Below are 26,663 nucleotides of genomic sequence, written 5' to 3'. Positions count from 1 at the left end.
AACAGCCCTATAGTGTCTTATTCTAATTTAATTTATAGATCAAATTTAAAAAAATATAAAATGAAAGCTGAAGCATAGCCTATATTTAATAAGATTATGGAAAAATGCCCTTTATAAAAAGGTACAAATATCACAAATATGCAGATTTAAATATGTCAAAGCTGATTGAACACTGGTCAGAATATTGCTTCAGAATAAATTATATTTAAAAACAAAAAAAATAACAAAAACATTTCCGGACAAGCAAATGTTTTACTCGGACAAGTGAATGACAGATTTATTTGTTCGAAGGACAAGCACGTGAACAGGCTTAATGTCGAGCCCCAATTCATATTTTGTATTCGCTTGTAGTTTTAGATTCAGTTTTAGATGAAGATTTGATTTAGTTTTCATTTTAATGTAAGTTATTAGGTGCTTTTTACCATTTCTATTAAATATCACTATTTAGGATTAATTGTTTTTGTTGTTTTTTTAGTTCACTTTTAGCTTTTATTTATTTCCAGTTAGCAATTTGTTAGTTGCCAAGGCAATGTTTCTAAAAAATGTTTAGTTTAATATTAATATTAATCTAATATTTATATTTTATTTTGTTTCAGCTTTCAGTTAATGAAAATCATTTTTTGTTTTAGTTATCAATAATAACCCTGGCTGACGAGATGTTATCCATCACTTCTATACTAGATTAAATAAAATTTCTCATTAGAAAGTGATAAAGATGGAATGAAAGAGTGTTCGTGAGATCGTTGATCTTTAAAAAAAAAATAAAAATCTGTATATTGCTGTTAAATTCTGGATGATACTTGCATTGCAAACTCATATTTAAATGCTTTTTTACTAGATCAAAGAAATAATTGTGTTAGCGATGGCATTGGCCTTGTGTGCATTATTAAAAAGGATTTGAAGGACCCATTTCCACTTTTTTTTCCACTTTCTCGTTGTTTAACATTATGGTGTTCGACGGCAGTTTAACTGACCCAGCAGTTTCACTGACCCAGCAGTTTCACTGGTTAAATTAGCACTTGATGACAAAAACATGAGAGCAGGAAGGAGACGTTTATCTCTCGTTCTTTCTCACTTTTTCATTCTCTCACTTTGTTTCGTCTGTTGCGGATATCCTGCTGTTGGGTCGACCGCTCCAACCTCTGCCTACAAACAGGAAGTGACTGTGTGTGCAGTGGTGGGAGCTTCCTGTTACAACTGGCCTGTTCGCTACCACACCTATGACCAAGAATGGTCTTTTTGACACAGCAGCCGTATTCATTAGTGGTCACTTAGAAAAACATCACTGTTAGGATTGCTCATACTTGGGCATTTGAACAAGCTGCAAGCATTGGGTGTGGTTAGTAGAGGAGAGGTGTGTGTGTGTGTGTGTGTGATCAGAATTTTTAACTAGTAAATGTATAAATCTGATTTATTAAGTTCTGTTTGTTGATTAATTTATTGATGCAGTACTGACACCATCGGGCCATTTCTATCATCTGTCCTGAGCTGATTTCACAGACAGCGCTGAACTAGGTTGCATTCGTAACCATTTTTGAGTCCCAAAGGATCGAGTCAGAGTCAAGTCCGAGTAAAAGTGCATGTCCATTAAATATTGGACTCAAGCCCGGACTCAAGTTTGAGGTAGAGTACCATAACTTTAGGAAAAAGAAATTAAATTAGTCAAAAGTGACAGTAAAAACATTTAATGTTATAAAATATTCCTGTTTCAAATCAAAATCCACGCAAATATTCAGCACAACTGTTGTCAACATTAATAATAATAAGTGTCTTGAGCACCAAATCCGTATATGAAAATTCAGCTTTGCCATAGCAAGAATAAATAGAAAATGGTTCTTTGAAATTGTAATAATATTTCACAATATTAATGTTTTTTATGGTATTTCTTGATCAAATAAATGCAGCCATGGTGTACATAAGAGACCTCTCTCAAAAACGTTACTTACCAACCTCAAACCTTTAATGGTAGTTTACACAGAAAAAGTTTACCATGGTAGTAATTTCTATAAATAACACACAGATCTTGGAGGGTCCAAGTCTACTGTAATGACAGACATTTTCATTTCCTCCCCTCCTCTTTATGTGTCATCTACTAAAATAAAACACACAGAACTATATCCACACACACCCATACCACAAGCCTGACTTTAACAAGTATCTACACATTATGCTTTTGACTGCTCTCTGTTTATTGTCTTGCATTTGGGACAGTTCCCAAATTCAGATGATATTCAGCACATTTGGATGGATGACTTTAGCCATTGCATTGCAGAGCTGTTTTTATTGCAAGAACAGGACTTGTGTAAATGCCCATAAGAAACATGTTTGATCATGGTTATAATTATTCAGGCATTTATCAACAGTGATTAGTCATTCACTAAATCATTTCATTTTGAAAATATGTAGTTTTGCCTTTAACAGATTACATTTGTGACAGGTGCAAATAGGTTTTTTATGAATAATTATTTAAAAATTAAGAAATTAAGACATAAATATTAATATTGTAATTTCACAGTTGTACTGTAAAAAATGTCTTGTTTTTAATTTTACAGTAAAATGTTAAAATAGTAATATTTCTTGTTTTGTTTTATATTTTTATTTAGTAATAATAACAATATATTAAAAACTTATAATATTAATCATTATTTTATAGCCATATTGATACATAACCACACAATTTTTGGACAAATTGTGTAGCACTACAAACAAGCATAGTTTTTTTTTTATTTTTTTTTATAAATCTCATTTTAAGAAAATAAACATTAGTTGATTCCACCACCAACGGCGATTCAACATGCTCAATTAGCCAAAACAACAACGTGGTCTGATTAGTGTTTATGGTGTGGAATACACCACATAAACTGGGTCGGCCGATGCCCAGCGATAGCCCGACAGTGGCCAATGGCCGACCTTCGACTTGGTGTGTCAGGACCTTTACTGAAGATAAGCAATTGGTATATAACATTTCTGAGAATGTCTGAAATGTCAACTTCAGACTTTACTAATGGTGTGAGTTTGGGTCGCGTCTACTTGTTTTTGCTGAGGCGGGGTGTGTTTGGGAAGCCAATAATATTTTCGCTTTTTTTTTTTTCATTTGATGGCACTAGAGTCCCAGAAATTACTTGCTTTTAGCTTTAATATTTGTTTCTGAGATGGTATTGTCAGAAAAAAATCTATAAAAACAGGCAGGGTCATCAATGCAATCATCTGAATTTTCCCATGATCTGTGTGACCGAGCGGCAACCTTCCGGTCTCTCTCTTGAATCCAACACGGAAGTGACTTAAACTGCATTTCATCGACTGGCCGCTAAAGACAGGCTCCAAAAGGGAGTCAATTCCATGTACGTTTTCATGAAAATCGAATGTAAAGAGTTTTATCTCTATAAACAGATTAGCTTATAGCGCTAGTATATGGAGCACAGAATAAGTAAAATTAAATCGCTAGTTAATACCACTAACAAGGCTCAAAATAGCCTCACACTAACACAGTAGCATAATGAGGGTCCCTACATTCAAACCGAAGCATTGAGAACTTTGTAAGTGTACAAACAGTTTAATAAGAAGATACTTTATAAAGACAGTACATTACGCGTATACAGACAGGAACCATCTTGGAAAACAGTCTCGACGAGTCGAGCCATGAATGCTGTGCTAAGTGAGCTGGTCGATAGGAATTAAAGGACAACTCCGGTAAAAAATGAACCTAGGGGTAATTAACAATTCATGTATTTCCATGTAATTAGATTTCACAAACTTAATTCCTATCGACCAGCTCACTTAGCACAGCGTTCGTAGCTCGACTCGTCGAGACTGTTTTCCAAGATGGCTCCTGTCTGTATACGCGTAATGTACTGTCTTTATAAAGTATCTTCTTATTAAACTGTTTGTACACTTACAACGTTCTCAATGCTTCGGTTTGCATGTAGGGACCCTCATTATGCTACCGTGTTAGTGTGAGGCTATTTTGAGCCCTGTTAGTGGTATTAACTAGCGATTTCATTTTACTTATTATATGCCCCATATACTAGCGTTATAAGCTAATCTGTTTTTAGAGATAAAACTCTTTACATTCGATTTTCATGAAAACGCATCCCAGAGAACAATCTACTCGGTAACCATGTGTTAATTACCCCTAGGTTCATTTTTCACTGGAGTTGTCCTTTAAGGGCGTGGCCACTTGAATGACTGCTGTCTGTCTGTTGTCTGTTAGTCCACCCACGTCCCTCCTCTGTGACAATTTTCGGGTTATCTGGGAGTGATGCATGGTGACACTGCCAAGATGGCGACGGCCGGCTCCGCCCACTTTTGGGCTTCAAAAATGCTCTTCAGAAACCTACGGGTGACGTCACAGACACTAAGTCCATATTTTTTTTACAGTCTATGGTTGTGACAGAAATACAGCACAGCTTTGTGTTAGCTGGGCACACCTTATCACAGCGTGGATTCAAAGCAGTGGTCCGCCTTATCTAGACCACCTGTTCCGGTTGCCATGACAACCCCTCAACCTACTGTTTATGGAGATTAAGTGGTGCGTTTGCCTGTAATTTACCTGAGCTCGACTGCGGAAGTCTTGAATTGACTTCTACAGCTCTAATAGACACGACACACACCTGTAGACCACCATTCATTTGAAAGCAACAATCAGCTGAGTCTGAACGCCTCCCTCCCAGATCTACAGGGAGCAGTGTGTGGCCTTAACAGACGCTTTCTTACTAGAGTGGACATAATGCATTAACGGCAACCAGAACACTTTGCCGATAATACATGCATGATGCATGCTGAGAAAGATTCATGCTTGCATGCTTTCTTGCGCCAGGTTTGACCCCTTAACTGTGCCATTAGCTAGCGTTCCTGTCAGGTTTCAGAGATTCAGGCCTTATTTGACAGGATGGTTCTGAATCTTTATTATTGTTGTTTTTCTTTTCAGATTCGTCTGATTGAATGTTTAGACTGGGTCATTTTTCTTCATGTTTACATTAGTGGCTCCTGTTTCTTTCATGTGAAATTCTTTTGGCTTTGCTTGAACTGTGTAAACTGCTGGCTGACCGCTGCGGCTCGGTTCTGAAGAAACAGCAGTCATGTTGTCGATATTGTGTCAGTCTTTCTGGTGCCGCTCTTACCAGCCATTGTCCAGTTACAGTATCCTTCCCCTTTGTTTTAGTTTTTGTGTGTGTGTGTTGTGGTTGTATGTGTTTCTGAGTAAAAATACATATCATTGAGTAGGATTTGCGAATGAAAAAGGATGTTTTCTATTCTTATGCATTTATTCTTGTGTGTCTTATGTTTAAAAGGGTGTTTTCATTTATTTATTTCATATATTGATGCATTATTTTTAATTTGAACGTATTGCCATATTAATATATTTTCTAAATGCTAAAAGATTGTTTTTTTATTATTATTATTTATTTGTTTAAAAAAAATATTGATGTATTTTTTTTTTTTTTTTTTTTTTAGATATTCAATTTACATTACAATATTTATATAGGCTATTCACTAAAAGGTTTATTGATTGATTTAACCCTCATCCTTCCCTCGTACTTTGTAACAAATCCTTCCCTTGCGGGTCAAAATGACCCGAAGCCCCAAAATTATATTTAATTTTTTTCTTTGTCCAGAAAGATTATTAATATTTTTTCAATTTTTTAATGCAATGCTCTTTTAGGCCTAGTCCACATGTACACGGGTATTTTTATAAACAGAGTTTTTGCCTCCTCTGTTAAAAAAAAATCGCATCCACATGAAAACGCAAAACACGCTATTGAAGCGCTGTCAAGAGCATGCCAAACTAACAGGTGGCAATATAGCCCTAACCGTAAAGCCATGTTGGCCAATCAGAAGCCTGGAATTTTTTTTATTGCTGGTTCTGGTTCTGACGCAACAACCCAAAGTCTCCGGTATCACTGTCCATACGACACCACTACAACCGTAGTTTCTAAAAAATGTCACCCTTTCAGGAGTTTTCAAAAAAGTTCAGTTTCAGTGACCGGATACTGCGTTTGTGTGTCGACGAACGGCCAAACCGCATTGAAAAAGCTGCGGTTTTGAATAAAATACCCGTGTTTGTGTGGACAGGGCCTTTGGACTGCTGCAGTTTCAGGACTGCATTTCTAGGAACCTAGTTTTTTTGTGACAGCGCCATCTAGCCAACTGTACTCCAACAGAGGAGACCTGATTCAAACTTTTTTCCACCTTATTTTTAACAAAACAGCAGGCACGGCCATTTTAAAATTAAAGGGTTAGTTCACCCAAAAATGAAAATTCTGTCATTAATTACTTACTCTCATGTCGTTCGACACCCGTAAGACCTCGTTCATCTTCGGAACACAAATGAAGATATTTTAGTTGAAATCTGATGGCTCTGAAAGGCCTCCATTGGCACAATGCACGGTTCACTCTCAAGACCCTTAAAAGGTACTAAAGATGTCGTTACAAATTCCATCTCACTACAGTGGTTCTAAAATAACTTTATGAATCGGCGAGAATAGTTTTTGTGTGCAAAAAACCCCCTAAATAACGACTTATATAGTGATGACGATTTCAAAACACGGCCTCATGAAGCTTCGAAGCGTTATGAATCAGTGAGTCGAATTCGGATCGGGTGTCAAACCGCCAAACTGCTGAAATTTGGCGATCCAAACTGCTGATTCGGCTCACTGATTCATAACGCTTCGAAGCTTCATGAGGCCGTGTTTTGAAATCGTCTTCACTATATAAGTCGTTATTTAGGGTTTTTTTGCACACAAAAACTTTTCTCGCCGATTCATAAAGTTATTTTAGAACCACTGTAGTGAGATGGACTTTGTAACGACGTCTTTAGTACCTTTTAAGGGTCTTGAGAGTGAACCGTGCATTGTGCCAATGGAGGCCTTTCAGAGCCATCAGATTTCAACTAAAATATCTTCATTTGTGTTCCGAAGATGAACGGAGGTCTTACGGGTGTCGAACGACATGAGGGTAAGTAATTATTGACAGAATTTTCATTTTTGGGTGAACTAACCCTTTAATTACTTAAATTGGTTTAAATATTTCAACAGGGTTACAAATGGGTAGGTTTAGGGCTAGGGGTTGGTTAGGACAATATATCAATGAAACTTAATCAATTAAACAACTAAATCATTGCTAGGGTCCTAGAAATGCGGTCCTGAAATGCAGGCCCCAGGGTTTGCAGGCAGATGCTACTCGTTCCGCTGGGTAATGTAGACATAATAAAATAATTTGGTTTTGGTAGTTTTCAGTTTTGAGCATTTTTAGTTTTTTCTAAGTGCACTGAAGCATTCCATTCATTCCTATGTGGGTCAAATTGACCCTTGAAGGAAGAATTTGTTACTTTTTTTTAAATTTCAAATCCAGTCAATTTTTTTGTGCATTCGTGGTTCAAGTGTGACAAAAGTCCTAGGGTCTTGGACCACTCTAATGAACTCTCAATTTTTTAAATGTTTCTAAATGATTTTCGGGACCCAAGGGAAGTATGAGGGTTAATGTGTATTGAATATCATAACTCATCAACCCTCCTAGATCAACCCAGACTAGATTACAAAACTAGTCTAAACTAAATATATTGTCAAAAAAAGCCATTGTGAAGTGTATTTCACCATCAAAATAATAGTTAGTATATTGTTAAAGACCTGTGGTGAAAATCAAGTTTTTAATGTTGCTTATATGTTTATGTGGTGTTTTTAATATGCTTTAAGACAACCCACATGCAAATTTATAAGTCAACACCATTGCTGAGTATTTTCTCCTTAAAACTAAAGTGAACCAAAAAGGCATTTTGAAAACGCCTTTACCTTGTTGTAGCCAATCATGTCGACATGTGGATGGGCTTTAGCATATCACCAGTGCTATGCTGCGAAGCAGGGGAGTCTCTGAAGAAGCCAGGTAGTCTATATTTTTCTGTTCATATGAAAAATCAGGGACATTTAGCAATATAGCAGGTGAATTATGTATACTGCAATGTTATGATGAACTACATTCACGTTGTTCAAAGCGTTTCTAAGGATGCTGATTGTTAGAAGGTAGCTGTGTGACTCTGAGGTGGTGAATGGGAACATGGTTTGTGTAACATTAGCAACACATTATCAGCTGTTTGATAACTTAGTCAAGCAAAAGGCTAATCTATATAATTACCCTTTAATGGTCCGACGTTGTAAAGAATGATACCATTGTACTGAGTTTACTTCAGTAAAGTTGAGTGAGTGGATCTCTGTGCTGGTGTGAGTGAGTGGAGGCGGGGCTAATTTGCATATTCATTGATCCACGTATACTAAATGAAGCAAGGGTGTAGAGTTACATTTAAGCTATTTTAAGGCATGAATAATTTTTTTTCACAGGAAAAAAACGTTTAAATATGTATTTTTTGTGATCAAAGATGAGTTTTAAGAGATTAAATGATTGACTACAGGGGACTTTAATATTTAATGTATCGCTCAGCCCTTGTGCACACTAAGACTTTTTTGTTTGAAGTTTTCGTTTCTCTTTGACCTTTTTATTCCATCTTGTTTTCTTTGTAAGTGTGTATGTGTGTGTCCAGCGGTGATGTGAGTGTTAGAAAAACATGTCCAGTGATTATTCTAATATGCAGAGGGAGTCATGCAGAGGAAGGAAAATAAAAGACGTCAGCCCAGCTGATCTGTAGTGTCCTGTTGAGGGGCTGAAAGAGGCCAGTCTCTGCCACACCGCCGCCCTCAGCCGAGGAGAAGGGCCCCTTTCTTTTGCTTCATTCCCTGCTGCTTACACAAACACATGCCATGCTCTCATCCGCACGCACTGTAGATGCTGTGTTCACAGCAAGCGGCTTTGAGCGTCGTTGTTTGCTATCTGGGAATTGGGCAGGTGGGGATGGACCGCGATGAAAGCCAGTGGCTAATCAGCCTCAAGTAGAGGTGCATCTCTCCTCCTCCATTTAGAATATGGCGGAAGGGGGTCGGGCTCTATAATGAAAATATTGGGAAGTAGGGCCGCCTTTTTCGTTTCACCATATGTCAGGTGGCGTTTGTGCAGTTAAGGAACTGTAATTTCAAGCTGAGGCCTTTGACGTTCCCAAAAGAGCCCGTATACACTCCCCGTTTCTCATGCCAACAGCAAACATATGTCACAGTCGTTGGAATTTAGGTTGCTTTGTAACATGTCGTGTGTTTGTGCTAGTGATAAATGGTGTTCGATGACAGGGTCATGAGAACACGCATATGGCCTGTTAATTGCTTTGTGTTCATGTTTGAAAACAAAATATGTGAAGACACTGTGGTCGAATTCACATGCTTTTACAACTACACACTACAGGCAAAGCATTTTTGATAGTAAAACAGTACATAAGCATCCACATAATGAAATGTTTTGTTGACCTTGTTTATTTCTGTTTGTGTTTGCATTTATGAATTAGCTTAATTCATGAATGCTTAACTTTTAAATTTATAAACTATTGAAATGTAGCCTTTTTTCAGCTCAAAAAATTCTGTTGCGTGATGGATTAATATTACCAGAAAAATTACCATTCAATGGGCACATTTGGCATACCAATATAAATATACTATGATTTAGGATGCACTGATTTGTCTTTTGCATACTGTTTATGAGGGATAGCAATGGAATTGTGATGTAGCTTGCTTGAGAAACCAAACAAATTCAAGAATCTAATGCAGTTTTCTTTGTTGTTTTCTTATATATTTTTCAGGCACTGCAGAAATTGGCGAGTCAATATTTAAAGAGGGACTGGCCTGGGATCAAACCAGATGACCAGAGGACAGACTACAGGTGAATAAAAAAACCCACCGCGATTCAATGCAACCTGTAGGATACTCTTTATTCGCCATGATTATGTTCATTATGATAATGACTGACCTGAATGTGTGTCTCCCAGGTTAAACTGTCCAAATAGGGCCGTTGCTTTTGTTTGCATGCTAATATTGGTCTAAAAATAGTGTTTGCAATCAGTAACCATGTTTTTCTTGATTTAGGAATGTGTATGGAGTATGGAGAGCTTATCTTGAAGGCACCGTGCAGGTGACCCAGTCTCGTCTCAATGTTTGTGAGAACTACAAGAACGAGATTTCGGACCCCGCCAAAACAGTACGCCTCTACAAAGAACAGCAGCTGAAAAAGGTACCAATCTCTGTCCTCGGTCCTCGGTCCTGTCCCCTGATCCGTCATGTGCCGTAATTCTCTAACGTCCTTTCTCTCTGCTCTCCCACGGTGGTCGCCCGCAGTGCATTGAGCAGCTGGGTCGGATCCAGGCGGAGCTCCAGGATTCAGTGAAGGATCTGGCCAAGTCCAAAAAGAAATACTTTGAGTTGGAGCAGATGGCCCAGGCTGTGCGGGAAAAGGCTGACATTGAGTCCAAGTAAGCGCGTCTGGTATTGCAGGTGCAAATGGTCCCAGAGGTGCCCGGATCAGAAACACACACTTCACATGTGCTTGTCCCGTTAATTGAGTCTCATTAATTAAAGAATAACCACTAGGAGTGGACGAAACTGCTTGAAATTTGTATACATTTTATGGGATTTTGTAAAATGTTACATTGAAAAGGTTTAAGTGCATGAGAAACCTTTTCGTAGACATTTTTTTTTATTTAATATGACTTTAATTGTTTTTCATTAGAGTTTAAAGGGACAGTTCACCCAAAAATTAAAACTGTCATCAAATACTCATTTTCATGTTGTTCCAAACCCATAAGATTTCCATTCCAGCTTCGAAACACAAGTGGAGATGCATCATATTGCCAAAAGTATTGGGACACCCCTCCAAATCATTGAATTCGGGTTTTCCAATCACTTCCATGGCCTCAGGTGTATAAAATCAAGCACCTAGGCATGCAGACGCTTCTACAAACATTTGTGAAAGAATGGGTCGCTCTCAGGAACTCAGTGAATTCAAGCGTGGTACTGTGATAGGTTGCCACCTGTGCAATAAGTCCATTTGGGAAATTTTCTCACTACTAAATATTCCACGGTCAACTGTTAGTGATAATATAACAACGTGGAAGCAATTGGGAACAACAGCAACTCAGCCACGAAGTGATCGGCCTTGTAAAATCACAGAGCGGGATCAGCGTATGCTGAGGCGTACAGTACGCAGAAGTCGCCAACTTTCTGCAGAGTCAATAGCTACACACCTTCAAACTTTATGTGGCCTTCAGATTAGCTCAAGAACAGTGCATAGAGAGCTTCATGTAATGGGTTTCCATGGCTGAGCAGCTGCATCCAAGCCCTACATCACCAAGTGCAATGCAAAGTGTCAGATGCAGTGGTGTAAAGCACGCCGCCACTGGACTCTAGAGCAGTGGAGACGTGTTCTCTGGAGTGACCAATCACGCTTCTCTGTCTGGCAATCTGATGGTCTGAGTTTGGCAGTTGCCTGGAGAATGGTTCTTGCCTGACTGCATTGTGCCAAGTGTAAAGCTTGGTGGAGGATTATGGGGAATAATGGTATGGGGTTGTTTTTAAGGATTCAGTGAAAGGAACTCTTAATGCTTCAGCACACCAAGACATTTTGGACAATTTCATCCTCCCAACTTTGTGGGAACAGTTTGTGGATGTCCCCTTCCTGTTCCAACATGACTGCACAACCAATGCACAAATCAAGGTCATTAAAGACATGGATGAGTGAGTTTGGTGTGGAGGAACCGACCTCAACCCGATCGAACACCTTTGGGATGAATTAGAGCAAAGACTGCGAGCCAGGCCTTCTCGTCCAACATCAATGCCTGACCTCACTCATGCGCTTCAAGAAGAATGGTCAAAAATTCCCATAAACGCACTCCTAAACCTTGTGGAAAGCCTTCCCAGAAGATTTGAAGCTGTTATAGATGCAAAGGGTGGGACAACTCCATATTAAACCCTACGGATTAAGAATGGAATGTCATTAAATTTTCATGTGCATGTAAAGGCAGGCATCCCAAAACTTTTGGCAATATTGTGTTGTGTATTTTTAATGAAATATTAGTGCTTTCTTTCCCTCCATTTAAAGTCTGTTCACCCAAAATTGGGACACTTTAGAACGTTCGTAAAGACATCGCAAAATGAATCAAGCAGTTTAATCCACAACGAACATAAACAGAAGCTCAAACGTACCGCGTAACACGCAAGAATGAACCTCATTGGTTCTCATGCTTAAGCTTCCATGACTAAATTAGAATGCTGTAAACAATGTTTATATGTGAATATAAGCTTAAATTGATCTATTCATCATATGAGGTGATTGTGTCTCTTCAGAAGACTTGAATTAAACTGCTCGATTCTTATGGATTTGTTTTACAATCTCTTTATGAATGTGATTTAACTTTCAGTGGAGGGACAGAAAATTCTGATTTCATTAAAAATATCTACATTTGTTCTCCGAAGATGAATGAAAGTCTTATGGCTTTTGATTTTGAATGACATGAGTTATTGATGACAGAATACAAATTTTGGGGTGAACTAACCCTTTAAATGCTTTTTTAAAAAATTACAATTTATGGATTTAGCAGACACTTTTATCTAAAGTTACTTGCATTACATTCAATATATACGCTTTATCACATGCATTCCCTGGGAATCGATCCCATGAACTTGCCGTTGCTTGTGCCGTGCTCTACTGTTTGAGCGACAGGGAATGCAGTTCCCATAAAACTGCATATCTTGGAATTTTAATTTAAATGGATTGCGAGATGTTTTCCACCTTATCAAAGATATTCAGCTCAGAATCACAAACTTAAAATGTCTGCAGCATTAAAAGCGCCAAAGAATATAAAAGATGTGTCGTTGGGTTGATATGCCTTCATTAAATATGCATTTCTTTGGATGATACTTAAGCCCCCAGTAGGGAATACCCCGCTCTGTTTAAAGCAATTTATTAGCCCAATGCAGAATTTGTTAAACACACTCAACCATCTCTCTTCATCTTCAAGGGCCATTTGTACCCACACTACAATTGCCATTTCAAAGCCTCTGCCAAGACCGGATTAGACAGAGAGGTGAAAGACGAGTCCAGTGGCATGGCATTGTGAGCTCATCACTCAGTTCTTCTATTGATTTTGGCTATCGATGTTGCCCTGCTTGCTTAGCATGGCTGGCAGTAAAGCTAAATTAGAATCAGTTATTGTTCTCAGCGACAGAAGGAAGATGGGATATAATCTGTCGGTTTCCTTAATTTTCATGCAGACTTGATGAATCGAATTGTAGCGGATTCCTGAGCAACTCTGATTTCTAATGAATGGGGCTCTAAAACACAAAAAATTACATGTTTAGAATTATTTTAGAATTACTTTTCATAGATTGAATTGTGCAATTCTGTCTGCCCTTTTTTGTTTTAACACTTGAATTTAAACAGAGTTGGTTATAAAAAAAACTACTGTTTTAGTTTAAAGGAATGGTTCACCCAGAAATGAATCTTCTCATCATGTTATTCCAAACTCATGTGACTTTTTTCCCATTTAACACAAAAGGAGTAGTTTTTACAGCATGTCACCGGGCCTGTTTACACCTGGTCACTTTGTGTGTTTTCTCTGATCGGATAGCTATCGGATGGTGAAAAGACCTCCGAAATGCTTTCTAGATGGATTTAAATCCGATCACTTAAACCACTTTAAGAGTTGATTTAGGACACATTCCAAACAAAAGTGGACAAGTGAAAATCCATATATATACTGAAATGTTTCTGAAAACTGAAATGAAACTGAAAGTTCGGTCACATCCTGTAGCTCGACACGCATATGTCTTCATTTAAGGTAGTGAGAAATGATCTTACCCATGCTAATGCGTGATGCCGCTCTCTCCCCTTCTGTGGCCTTGAAAGTAGCTGATGATAAATAAAATGCTCATATCTGTTGCTTTCGTTGACGTGAACTCTGTGTGAACTCTGTGTCTGAATTGAAGATTTATAGTTGTTTCGTTTTGTTGTTAAGTGTATGGAACAGTTTAAGCAAATCTGATAAGTAAAACAACGCATGAAGTGACCAGGTGTAAACAGGCCCTTAGATGCTCTTTTCTATAAGTATAGTCCATACAACTTATGTGCTGTTTTCGTAATCTTCTGTCATACGATTTATGTCATACAAATATTTTGAATTAGCTTTTATTTATATATAGTTTTCATTTTAAAGCTGCTGTCCGCAACTTTTTTTGTGTTCAAGATTTACAAAAAATATATAATGAGAATATACAACATGAATCCATTTTCGAAACCGTGTTTCTGTCTTACCCTGAATCATTATGGTACACTTATAATAAATGTTTATATTGGGACTATTTCAGACCGGACTGGTAGGAACCGGCCGTGGAGGAGCACAGTCCCTGCGTGACTCGCCAGAGACATAAACAGAGAGAAGTAGCTCCGGCTGCAATGTTCTTCCGCAAGACGCATGCAGTTCTGTTTATTAACCACTAGAGCGTAAAAAGTTACGGACTGCAGCTTTAACTTTAGTTTTAGTCATTTTATGTGCTTTTGTTGTATATATATATTCAGTTTTTTCAAGTTTTCCATGTAATTTTATCTTTTATTTCAGCTTTATTTAAGTTAGCAATATAATTTTAGTTTTAGTCAAATTAAATTTGGGTGTTTCTGATGCAGAGCTGTCATATGACTTCAGAAGATTTAGAATATAGTGTACATTCACAACTGTTATGGTGCTTTTATGGTGTATTTTTTCCTTTTATGGAGCGGTCATTGTATAGTTAAAAGCAGCGTGGACATTGTTGAAATATCTTATGTTCTTCAAAAAAAAAGTCAAACGTCATTTTTAATGACATGAGAATGATTAAGTGATTAACTGGGGGTGAACTGTACCTTTAAGATAAGATGCTATCTCAGTGATGGCAAAACCAGATTTTTGCCAGCTTTATAAAGTCTCTCCCTTTCACAGGTTGCAAGAGTGATCTAGTCTAGTTTGATTTATAATGTCTGTTTCCTCCTCGGCACATATCTGGGAAGGTTTTGATCCGGGCTTTCATTTATCCTGCCTGTTCCTTCCGCTGGGTCTGATATGTCTGTGTTTTATAATACCTGCTCTGTGTTCTCTCAGGTCGAAGCTGGGCTTGTTCCAGTCCAGGATAAGTTTACAGAAGGCCAGTGTAAAGGTAAACACTACTGTCTGTCCATATTTTTTTCAAAGAAACATTTTGCTTCTGCACTAAAACCTGGTCTGCTCTTTACTCCCATGTTAGTGTGGCCGGCCATGTGTTTAGGTCTTCTGTCAGACACATTTTAACTGTGCTGGAGTGTTATTAAAGGATTAATGAAACCAAAATTGAATACTTTGTCATATTTTACCCTGCAAAAATGTTTTCTTTCTTCTGAGAAAAAAAGAATGTCTGAGCTTTTCCATACAAGTAATAGGTGGTGATTTACACTGATGAGCCAAAATATTATGACCACTCACAGGTGAAGATCACAGATGATCATTTGCTAACATTGCTAAAGTCACATGTGAAGTTCTAAATAGATTATATGATTATTGTACAATCATTTCTTGTAGTCAGTGTATTGGATGCAGCAGAAAGACTTTGGCGAGGGTAAAATTGTTTTGGCCAAATGACTGGGTCAGAGTATCTCTGAAACTTCAAGGCTTGTGGGTTGCTCCTGGTCAGCAGGGGTGGGAACCTACAAGCCTACAAGGAGTGACAAACCACAAAAGAGTGACTGGTTTGGGCGTCCAAGGCTCATTGATGCACAAGGGCAACGAAGGCGATCCTGTCTGGTCTGAACTGAGGGTCTATTTTGGCAAAATTAATAGAAAAATGTAATGATGGTTATTGGAGAAATGTCTAACAACATCGCACCCTTATGCATAAGGCTGCGTAGACGCAGACTGGTCAAGGTACCCATGGTCCTCTGTTGAAAGGGAACAAGCATCAGAACTAGACCTTTGAGCAGTGGAAGAAGGTTGTCTTGTCCAATGAGTCCCGTTTGCCTTTACACCATGTGGACTGCTTTGTCATTTACCTGGGGAAGTGATAGCACCTGGATGCACTGTGGGACGACGACAGCTGGCGGAGGGAGTGTGATGCTCTGTGCAATGTTTTGCTTGGAATCTCTGGGACTGGCAATTCATGTGGATGTCAGTTTGACAATTGCCACCTACCTAAATGGCGTTGTAAGCCAGGTACTCCACTTCATGGCAATGGCATTCTCTGATGGCAGTGACCTCTTTCAGCAGGATAATGCACACTGCACACATTGTTCAGAAATGGTTTGAGGAACATGATGGAGAGTTCAAGCTGTTGCCCTGGCCTACAAATTCCCCAGATATCAGTCTGATTGAGCATCTATTAGATGTGCTGGACCAATTCCAATCCATGGGGACTCCACCTCGCAACTTACAGGACTTAAAGGATCTGCTGCTAATGTCTTGGTGCCTGATACCACAGGACACCTTCAGAGCTCTTGAGTCCATGGCTCGGCAGGTGTTTGTTGGCACATGGATGACCAACAACAAAAATATTAGGCATAATGTTTCGGCTCATTGGTGTACATTTTCCAAAAAGAACAAAAATGCACCATAAAAGTAGTCCATACAACTAATGCACTATTTTAAAGTCTTCTAATAGCTGTAAGTAGAAATTTTTTTTTTGCATTTAACTGGTTCAGGACAAACTTAATAATAAAGTTTTGGAATGGCATCAGAATGTAAATGATTGTCGTTTCTGGATGAACTCTTCCTTTAAATGGATGTTTCAGAGTCTTGCACTTCTTGAAGTTTTGGACCTTGTGTGTGTGTTTCAGTTGAAAGCAAAGAGGAGCGATTGTAATTCCAAAGCGACCCATGCGAGGAACGAATATCTTCTCACACTGGCGGCTGCTAACGCACACCACGACCGCTACTACCAGACTGACCTGGTCAACTGCATCAAGGTGAGCACAGCAATGAATGTAGTGTTATTTTAGTAATTTTAATATGCTATTATAGTATTTGTTAATATGTTTAATGTTTTTATTTTTGCTTTTTCAGTTTTAATTTTAGTTTTTTTAATTTTAGTTTTGATTTATATATATATATATATTTAGCTTTAATTAATTTTTTTGTTTTTTAGTAATTGTAGTACTTGAACTTAAGTTTATTTGAATAAAATAAAGTTACCGTTTATTAAAACACTTAATGAGTTATTTTGTAAAAAGGAAATTTGCTTTGATTAAATAATCCTTTTCTATGTAGATGAACTTCTAGTTGTGCATTATTGGGTGGAGTTTACTCCATGTCAACAGTGCGTAACTTAATTTGACTAAATATTAAGAGTTTTGATTTTCATGGTTTTAGTGTTGTTGGGGACATAGTGCACTTGTTTTGACAGTTTTACACGAGTCATGTCTGTTGGCATGAATCTAGTACACTGGGTCAGACGATGATGTAATCTATGGGCAGATCAAACTATGTGCTTCCTGTGTAGATTTCCTCACAGGAAAAAGCTCCCTCACAGAGAGAAATATCTGCATGCTTTCTTTGCTTGACTAGTATTGCTCATTTACAACTGGACAAGAGCCGTGTTGTCTTATGTCACTAAATGTTTTTGCATACATCCACTTTTTTAAAGTTGTAAAAACTATATTACCACCATTCTGGTGGCTTATTCAGTCTGTTTATGTTTTAAAAAATCTCCTCATGTATTTACATATAAACACTCACTGGCTAGAGACAGTGTTGTTGTTTCTTTCTTGTGCAGATGTTAAATGCATGTAATGCGCGATTACGCAATTGAATGTTTGGTGTTTGTGGTCCAGCATATCTGTTTGTGTGTGTAATAGACAGAAGTTGGCTAGAACATCGAAGCACGTCTGGTATGTGTTCTGTTCTGCTTCATGCTCTCAGGGTCACAGCACAGTGCCTCTATGCTTATGGGACTTGAGCAACAAGACTGCTACTTTCATTTTATTACTAATGTTAATAAGTCAACATGAAATGGCATTTGCAACCCATTTTATTTCCAAATGAAAACTATATAGTCCAGTCACAAACAATACTAGTGACTATCCTGAGCTGCAACAAATGGTTAAAGATGGTTAAATTGTTAAAGATTTTGTAGTCATATTACTTAGTTTTGCTTGGAGTTAATTGTTTTATTTGTTATAACACAATGAAACAGGCCTAATTGTGCGGACATAATTTTTGGCCAGGCTGTCATACAAAGAAATTACACATGCAAAAACGAGAGAGAATCAACAAAATATGAATTGCTGATTATTATGTTGTCAATGTAGACCACCTAAATTGAGACCAAGTCAAGGCCAAGACCAGCATGTGTTGAGACCGAGACGAGACAGAGACTGACGGGTTGAGACCAAGACAAGACCAAGACCAGACCATATTTGTGAAAACGGCTCTCTCATTTTTGTCAAAATGCACAGCTACGCCAATGTAGACAAATGGTGTTTAGACTTTTTCAAGCAGGTGTTAACAGCTCTGTGCCAACTAGCCAAACCTTCACCACTTAGTGACATCAGCTGAAAAGGAAATGGAGGTGGAGTAGGTTATTACTTTTTGATGAAAAAGATGAAGACAATGTGTCTTTTGTTTTGTTTTTTGTTTTTATAATATGCACTGATGAATCATGTGCACAGGAACTTGTATTAGGACCGTAAATATGGCATTTTGATTTCATGTTAGCCTTACCAAACCTCAGTCTGACATTTTTATCCAATCATTCAGGCCTTGAAATATGACAAGTGTCCGCTCCTGATCTTGTGCGATCGGGTCAGTGGATGTATGTGCCAGTATAAATCTATGCTTCATCTCTACAGACTGACAGCAGCTCCAGTCATGGCCTTATTTAGTGATGCAAACCCTCTTGAATTCTTCAACATCTTTCTTAATCTTAGACCATTGGGAACAGATATCTTGGAGAATGTGCTGGCCGAAATGACCGCCACTTCCCCAAAGATACGCATCAACCTCTAGGCAAACATTTCTAAATCTGGCGTTAGAGGATATGCTTGTCACATTAGAAATAAGAAGTTTTATGTTAAGTTTTAAAGAGAAGTTTGAACCCGTATGAATTTGTGACTAGATAAACGTTTTCCAATATCATTGTTTGTGTTCTGTAGTTCAGAAAACAGAACAACCAATCAGACTTTTATCATACCATTTTATGCTTTTACCATAAGGACTCGACGGGAAATGTCATCATTATAAAAGTCAAGTTTTTTTCAGCAACACCAATATAAGACACCTCTTTTCAATATATAAATTATAAATATATTATTTTTAGTGCTGTCAAATCAATTAATCGCATATGTGTATGTGTATGTGTATATGTATTAGTGTTGTAGTACTCGAGACCGGTCTTGGTCTGGAGAGCGGTCTTAAGACCATTTTTTGAAGGTCTTGGTCTTGTCTCGGTCTTGACTGCATTTCTCCTCAGTCTTGTCCTGGTCTGGGACTTAGAGGAATCTGGATTTTCTCTCAAGACTGCAAGGATATCACTAAATTGCTGGTGCATTGTCTGATTTAACATCTTTCATGTGATTTGATGTAAAACTTACTGCTTAGAATGCAACAATAACTTCTTTGTAATGTGATTTTTCTTTTTCTACTGTGCTGCTGGGTTCAAAATCAATGCAGCATTGTCTCAAAAATGCCGAAAATTAATATAAATGCCCACAAAATTCTGAGATTTAGTTTTTTTTATATAACATAGAATATAATTAAGCAATATCACAGGAGCAAGAGAGCTGTTTTCATGAATATAACCGTGATTGCAAATGATATTGATTTATACAAACATTCAATAAACAAATTATAATATTATAAAAAAAGTTAAATTTTAAACTGTGTCTTTGCTAATTCGGCATATTAAATTAATCAGCTGCTTTGAACAAATCGGTTGTATAAAGGATTCCGTGACTGTTAAATTATGTTAATTTTTTAATGTTAAATTAATCTGAAAATTATTTATGCAGGTGTAATTGTACCAATTCAGATGCAACTTCTGTGCCATGAATTATATTGATAGTGATTTGATTGGCAAGAGCACTATAGTGTCTCACTATTGTAATTGTATTTATTCGTTATATGTAAGTCATTTCTCAGACAGTAGATATGGATCTTTTAGATTAATTTAAGGACTGCTGTGTCTGGTCTTGGTCTCGGTCTTGTCTTGGTCTCAACCCCACAAAGTCTTGGTCTTGTCTTGGTCTCGGTTTAGGTCAGACAAGGTGTTCAATCAAATCACTAACAATATAATTAATGGCACAGAAGTTGCATCTGAATTGGTACAATTACACCTGCATAAATAATGTTCCGATTAATTTAACATTAAAACATTAACATTATTTAACAGTCACAGAATCCTTTGTTTAAACGATTTGTTCTTTATATATATATATATATATATATATATATATATATATATATATTACACACACACACTATTGGTGGCAATCACAGGGTACCTCGCGACCTGGCTCACGATACCGATAATATCACGATAAAGCAATTCTGCAATTAATCAATATATTGCTAGACAATCCTATAATGATACATCACAATATCTGTCTAACTATGAAAACAAAATGCCTGTGAAAAGGTTAAGTGCAGGTTTTCTAGACTTTGGACTTAAACGTGGCTGGGGCATCTAATATTTTACTCGCACTGCTGTCCCTCATCCCGTTAAAAAACTATTATTCTTTCCCTCCTTCATGCGTTGAGTGCCACATCAAGGAGCTATGAAGTAGTGATGCTGGGAGCTGGGAAATCTATTTAGAGTGCCTTATTTTATTAATTAAAATATCAATATTTGGCGCCAGCGTATCGATTCTTGCATCGCATGGATATGGACAATGATATAGGCCCTATTGATATTTTACCAGATTGATTCATCTATTGTTTAAATCATTCTCTCTCATTTCTGCTCTTTTGCTCGTGATCAGACCAGACGAGCATTTACATAAATCCACTTGACCACGTCTCACACTGTACATCTCTATAGTTTTTTTCCTGTCACTGCATCCAGAACCGAACTGATAGTGTCCTCCTGTTCTTACCGGAGGACATCATCTGCTTTCCACCCGCTTCATGTTTGACCCCGAGCGATATGTATGCAATCTGAGAGAATCTGGCTTAAATTATTGATAGATGGAGAGTCAGTGCTTAAGGCCCAACCAGCTGCCGAAAGACTGGCCCACTACAGCTTTTCTCATAATTTCCCATTGGCTGAGACGTAACCTTGGTTACGGTCAACATACTATAGCTCTATATCTATATCTTTATTATTAATGAGAGTAGTCTCATCAGTCAGATTTCCAGACATATTCTTTAAAATATATTCCATTGCTGTCAGAGCAGATTTACAGAGTGCTAGTTTTCTGTTGTCCAATCTTACTTCTAGGCTTTTCCACAATGTGCTTTTTTTAAGCTCTTTGAACAGTATTTGTGGCATAATGTCAGTACAGAAAATAACCACAGAAAATAATGTTGACTTGTCTGTCAGTGTTTATTTATTTATTTATTTATTAAAAAAAAAAAAAGAGAAATCACAATTATAGTAATGCACTTCCAATGAAAGTCTATGGGGCCTGCATTCAAGAGAAATTTGCTGTTGAACAAAATGTTGTTCTTATGTGTTGCACATTTCAAGATCTTTTTACATTCTCTGATTTCGTATAGTTATGATCCTATTTCGAGTAGGGTTCTCTTTTAGTCCTGATTTTGCCTTAAATGTTTAATGGCACAAAATCGGAAGAAAGAGAGAGGGGAAATTCTGCTTTCAAGATTGGTCGTGGGTTTTCCCCGCAGTTTGTCATCGCTGTATTGTTTTGGACTTGTAAATGTGTGAGGAAAGAGGTGAGAGATATGTGTGTTTTGTGTGTATTCTTAGCACTTATTCCTGTTTTTGCGTGTGAACCAGCAGTCATCTACAAACACCATCAGCATTGTGTCACACTTCAGCTTTGGGTATGTATAGAAAGATGACATTTACTGAACTCTGATAAAATGTGGCCTCCCTAACAACCAACATGCCTGCTGAGAGCTTAAAGCACAAGCACAAGCACACCCAAAAATGAAAATTTGTTTGTCTTTTCCAAACCACTGTGGTTTTCTTTTTCTTTTGTGGAACAGAATGTTTCATTTGAATTAAAATAGTCATATTATGTCAAATATTATTGGTTTACATTTTATCTTTTGACCAATTTCTGACTTATATCTATCTTTAAACAACATTAGGGTGAAGGTGAAGACATAATTTCCTTTGAATTGAACTTAGCATTTAAATCACTACTGTTCAATTACTGTTCAAAAGTTTGTGGTCAGACTCAGTAAGAATTTTTGGAAAGAAAATTATACTATTTTTCAGCAAGTGTGTATTATATTGATCAAAAGTGACAGTCATTTATAATGTTACAAAATATTCTATTTTAAATAAATGCTGTTCTTTTGAACTTTCTAAATAATTGATAATGAGAAATGTTTCTTGAGCAGCAAATCATCACATTAGAACGATTTCTGAAGGATCATGTGACACGGAAGACTGGAGTAGTGAAGCTGAAAATTCAGCTTTGACATCACAGGAATAAATTGCATTTTAGAAAATATCACAGTAGAAAAACATTATTTTAAATTGTAAAAAATATTTCACAATTTTACTTTTTTTACTGTATGTTAAAACATTAAAGCATTCTACAAAGCCCAAACTTTTGAACGTTACTGTATAGTGTTGAATATTAAATACTTTATAATTAACAATTTTGTTTAGTTTTTTTTTTTTTTTCCCTTTACACATCACAGTATAGACTTACTGTAAAATTGTCTAAAAATACCTTTTTTAATTTTAATAGAGTGCCGAAGTAATGACGTCACTTTGTAGGCCAAAACGCGGAAGTGAGTTAGCATTTTAGCCCTACCGGTTCCCTCGCCCTAAAGTCTATGGGTTTTTTGAATGGGTTTTTGCTAAATCGCCTGAAATAAGGTCTGTGGTTAACAAAGCCTCTAAATATTTTCACGTTTTGATCTATGACATAAAACACATTAGTTAAAACCTGCTTGTGATTTTTAAAAACTTTATTGTGTCTTAAAAACGATGGTTGCTAACAAGTTGCTAAAAGGGACTACATCCTTTGGCGGGGACTTTAGACGTCATCGTGACAAACAGGCAATCTCTCACTAGCCCGCGTTTCAGCCTCACTTATGAAGAACTTATGTGGCATGAATAAATCGCGCTATTCGCGCATAGTTGGATGCTTCAACATTAGGAGTTTACTCTCTTCACATGTTCGTCTCGTTGAGAAATGGCTGACATGGGCTCTGTTTACACGTCTTTTTGTGTTAAAATCTACTGTTAATGTGTGACAAAACGTATATTTATAAGAAGAGTGCCTATTTAAACATTTTATCTGGTGTTTTCGGAGTTGTGAGCTCCAGTGAGTCAGCGGCGGTCAGCGCTTGTTTACCGGCGAGAGTAGACTTTCCTCGGCCAGTCCTTCTGACGTCTGCCGCTGGCTCTGATGTCTCTGTGGCGTCTCCAGCTATAATTAGTCTTGTGGAGATTTAACAGCCCATATTTGCTCTCATGGATCTATAATTTGGATCTTCCGGGTTGGCCTACAAAGTGACGTCATTACTTCGGCACAGGTTCATATCAAGTCTTAGAGAAATCTTCTAAAGTGCGTGTGTATTGTGTATGTTGAGTAGTTCATTAATTCCCTGTAGGAGGCATTGGGGTGTAAAGTGAAGCATTTATAATGCAGCAGAAGTGTTTGTTCAGCTGATGCTTGTTTGCTTTTATATCTTTTCCTGTGTTGTGTGTGTATATGCGTGTGTATGTTTGTGCGTCCGTCCTGGTGTGCTCGTAACCACGGGCCACATGAATTAGTTTTTCACGCGTGGAGCCACATTTGGGAATGTTTTCTGAGAATTTGGGAATGCGCGGTCATGACAAAACCAGGAAGATTAAGATCTCCCGCACCTTTGAAAGGCAAGGAAATGAATCATTCCACATTGAGCCAGTGTGGTCGGTGGAGGTGGACGGGAATGGGATCCTATCAGAAGGAAGCACAGCCTCTCTTTCTCCATCTCTCTCATGCATACGACACTCGTGTTCTTCCTGACAGTGCCGGTACCTGCTGTAACCCAGCAGACCCTGAGTGTCATTTCCAGCTCACCCGCAGCAAACAGTCATACAAATCAAAGCCTGTTTTTGAAATGCATTCCATCCCAATGCTCATGAACATGGAGGGAGTCTGTGTGAGAGAGTGAGAGAGAAAGACGGAGGGGGAAAGCAGAGGTTTCGAGTTTTGTTTTTGCACGTTTGGGCCTTGGAATCTGAACTGGCTAACCTTTCCCAGCAGCTGCTGCTGTTTGAACAATCTGCTCTGATCCAAGCGTCACATAGTCCAGAGAAAACAGGCATTTGTTCTGCACTCGTTTGGCCACAAGGGGGCCGATGGATCTATCTATCTGTCTATCTGTCTGTCGGTCGGTCGTTCTGTCAGTCATTCGACCTGTCATTCTTTCCATTTCATTCTGGAAATGTCTCTGTGTTCATTTCTCTTTTTTTATTGTGGTCTTCTGTCCCTCATTCTGTTGTTATCTATTTTTCAATCATTTTATTTTTATTTAAAGGGATAGTTCACCCAAAAATGAAAGTTCTGTCATCATTTACTCACCCTCAAGTTGTTCCAAACCTGTATGAGTTTCTTTGTTCTGCTGAACACAAAAGAAGATGCTTAGAAGAATGTTTGTAACCAAGCAGATAGAGCAACCATTGACCACCACAGTAGGGGAAAAATACTATGGTAGTCAATAGTTGCTTTATCTGGTTTGTTACAAACATTCTTCAAAATATCTTCTTTTGTGTTCAGCAGAACAAAGAAACTCATACAGGTTTGGAACAACTTGAGGGTGAGTAAATGATGACAGAACTTTCATTTTTGGGTGAACTGTCCCTTTAATTCTGTCCTTCTGTCTGTTGTTTTGTCTTTTTATCTGTCTCTCTATCTATCATTCTTAATTCTGTTGTCATTCTTTCTATAGTTATTTTTTCTTATCCTACTATATTCCAACTGTCTTTATCTGTCATTCTTGCTATCATTCTTAATTCTCTCTTTCTATCATTCCATTTTTTCAATCATTCTGTCTGCCATTTTTGTCATTTTTTTTTCTATTCCCCTATCGTTCTCTCTGTCTGTTATTCTGTTTGTTGTACTTTCTGTTGTTTATTCTAGCATTCTGTCTGTGATTCTCATTTCTATCTTTAATACCTCTGACCCTTTCTGAAAACACAAGGAGATTTGTTGTTCATTCGGTACAAACACTGAGTGTGTGATCTGTCTTTCTCTGTGCCTCTCTTTAGGGTCTGGAGGGAAACGTATACGACCATGTGAAGGATTATCTGATATCCTTTTGTCGGACTGAGTTGGAAGCGTTCCAAGCCATCCACAGCACCTTCCAGTTCCTCCTGGAGAAGTCCAGTCGAGTGAGTCACACACACACTCTCTCTCTTCTTACTTAGTTTCATCACTCTCTCAATTTCCCTCTTCATTCCCAGAAATAGATTCGCTCTGCCAGCTCCTCATTATCAGCTCCCCTATGAAGAAATCCCCTCACACACACATCATTCCTCCACTGTGCTGACAAACACATCTGTCTGAGCACTATTTCACTAGCCAAGGGGGCCTAATTTTACATACCACTATTGTGACGTGTGTTTGAGAGAGAGAGAGAGTTACACAAGGATTTTTCCTTCGCAAGCTCTTAAAGGGATAGTTCATTCTGTCATCGTTTACTCAACCTTATGTCGTTCCACACCTGTGTGACTTTCTTTCTTCTGCAGAACACAATATAAGATATTTTGTTGACCATTCGGGTCCACACAACATTGAACCCCATTGACTAGTATGTTTTTCAAAATCCTTTTATGTTCCACAGAAAAAAGGTCAGTTTTGGGTGAACTCTCCCTTTAAAGGGACGTTTTACATGTTTTATACACTTGCATGATGTTTGTTAAATAGTTTTGTTTTTATGTCCAGGTGATGCAGGACTTCAACCAGCAGCTGTTCCTGCAAGAGAATCCTGTGTTTCACAAAGCACAAGACTTCCAGTTTCAGCCCAGCGACAGCGATACAGTGAGTTTCATGCATGCAGGTTTATAAACTGCACCTTGACAAATCAAGGCATCCTCTATCACCTATACATTTGAAAGAAAATAATACTTTTATTCAGCAAGGATGCATTAAATTGATCAAAAGTGACCGCAAAGACATTTATAATGTTAAGAATGATTTCCATTTCAAATAAATGCCATTCTTTTTAAAATTTCTATTCATGAAAGATTAACTTTTTCCACAGAAATATGAAGCAGCACAACCGTTTTCAACATTGATAATAAGAAATGTTTCTTGAGCAGCAAATCAGCATATTGGAATGATTTCGGAAGGATCATGTGTCACTGAATGTGTCACTGATGACTGGAGTAATGATGCTGAAAATTCAGCATTTCATCACAGGAGTAAATTATATTTTAAAATATAATTAAATAGAAACCGGTTATTTTAAATTGAAATAATATTTCAAAATATTATCGTTTTTACTGTATTTTTGATCAAATAAATGCAGCCTTGGTGAACAGAAGAGACGACTTTCAAAAACATTAATAATCTTACCGTCCCCAAGCCTTTGAACGCTAGTGTATGTGTTCAGGAAAATGTGTTTTTCAGCCATTTAATCATTTTGGAATATCAGTATCACAATTCTCTCTTATCACTGAATT

At 37.6% G+C, this 26,663-nt stretch overlaps 1 protein-coding gene across 1 annotated transcript in view; it reads left to right on the top strand.

Moving 5' to 3' along the window:
• fchsd2 (FCH and double SH3 domains 2) overlaps window positions 1-26,663 on the top strand; it is a 94,092-nt gene that overhangs the window by 37,403 nt on the left and 30,026 nt on the right. Inside the window, exons 3-9 of the mRNA XM_079824978.1 lie at window positions 9,671-9,750; window positions 9,954-10,098; window positions 10,203-10,336; window positions 14,993-15,047; window positions 16,693-16,821; window positions 25,248-25,370; window positions 25,924-26,019. Coding sequence (XP_079681104.1) covers window positions 10,296-10,336; window positions 14,993-15,047; window positions 16,693-16,821; window positions 25,248-25,370; window positions 25,924-26,019 — 444 coding nt within the window. The 5' untranslated portion in view covers window positions 9,671-9,750; window positions 9,954-10,098; window positions 10,203-10,295. The remainder of the gene's footprint in view (window positions 1-9,670; window positions 9,751-9,953; window positions 10,099-10,202; window positions 10,337-14,992; window positions 15,048-16,692; window positions 16,822-25,247; window positions 25,371-25,923; window positions 26,020-26,663) is intronic.

This window comes from Gobio gobio (genome assembly GCF_949357685.1).
Source record: "Gobio gobio genome assembly, chromosome: 9".
NCBI classification, from domain to species: Eukaryota; Metazoa; Chordata; class Actinopteri; order Cypriniformes; family Gobionidae; genus Gobio; species Gobio gobio.
The sequence above is the reverse complement of the archived record's forward strand: the minus strand, read 5'-3'. Positions and strand labels throughout refer to the sequence as shown.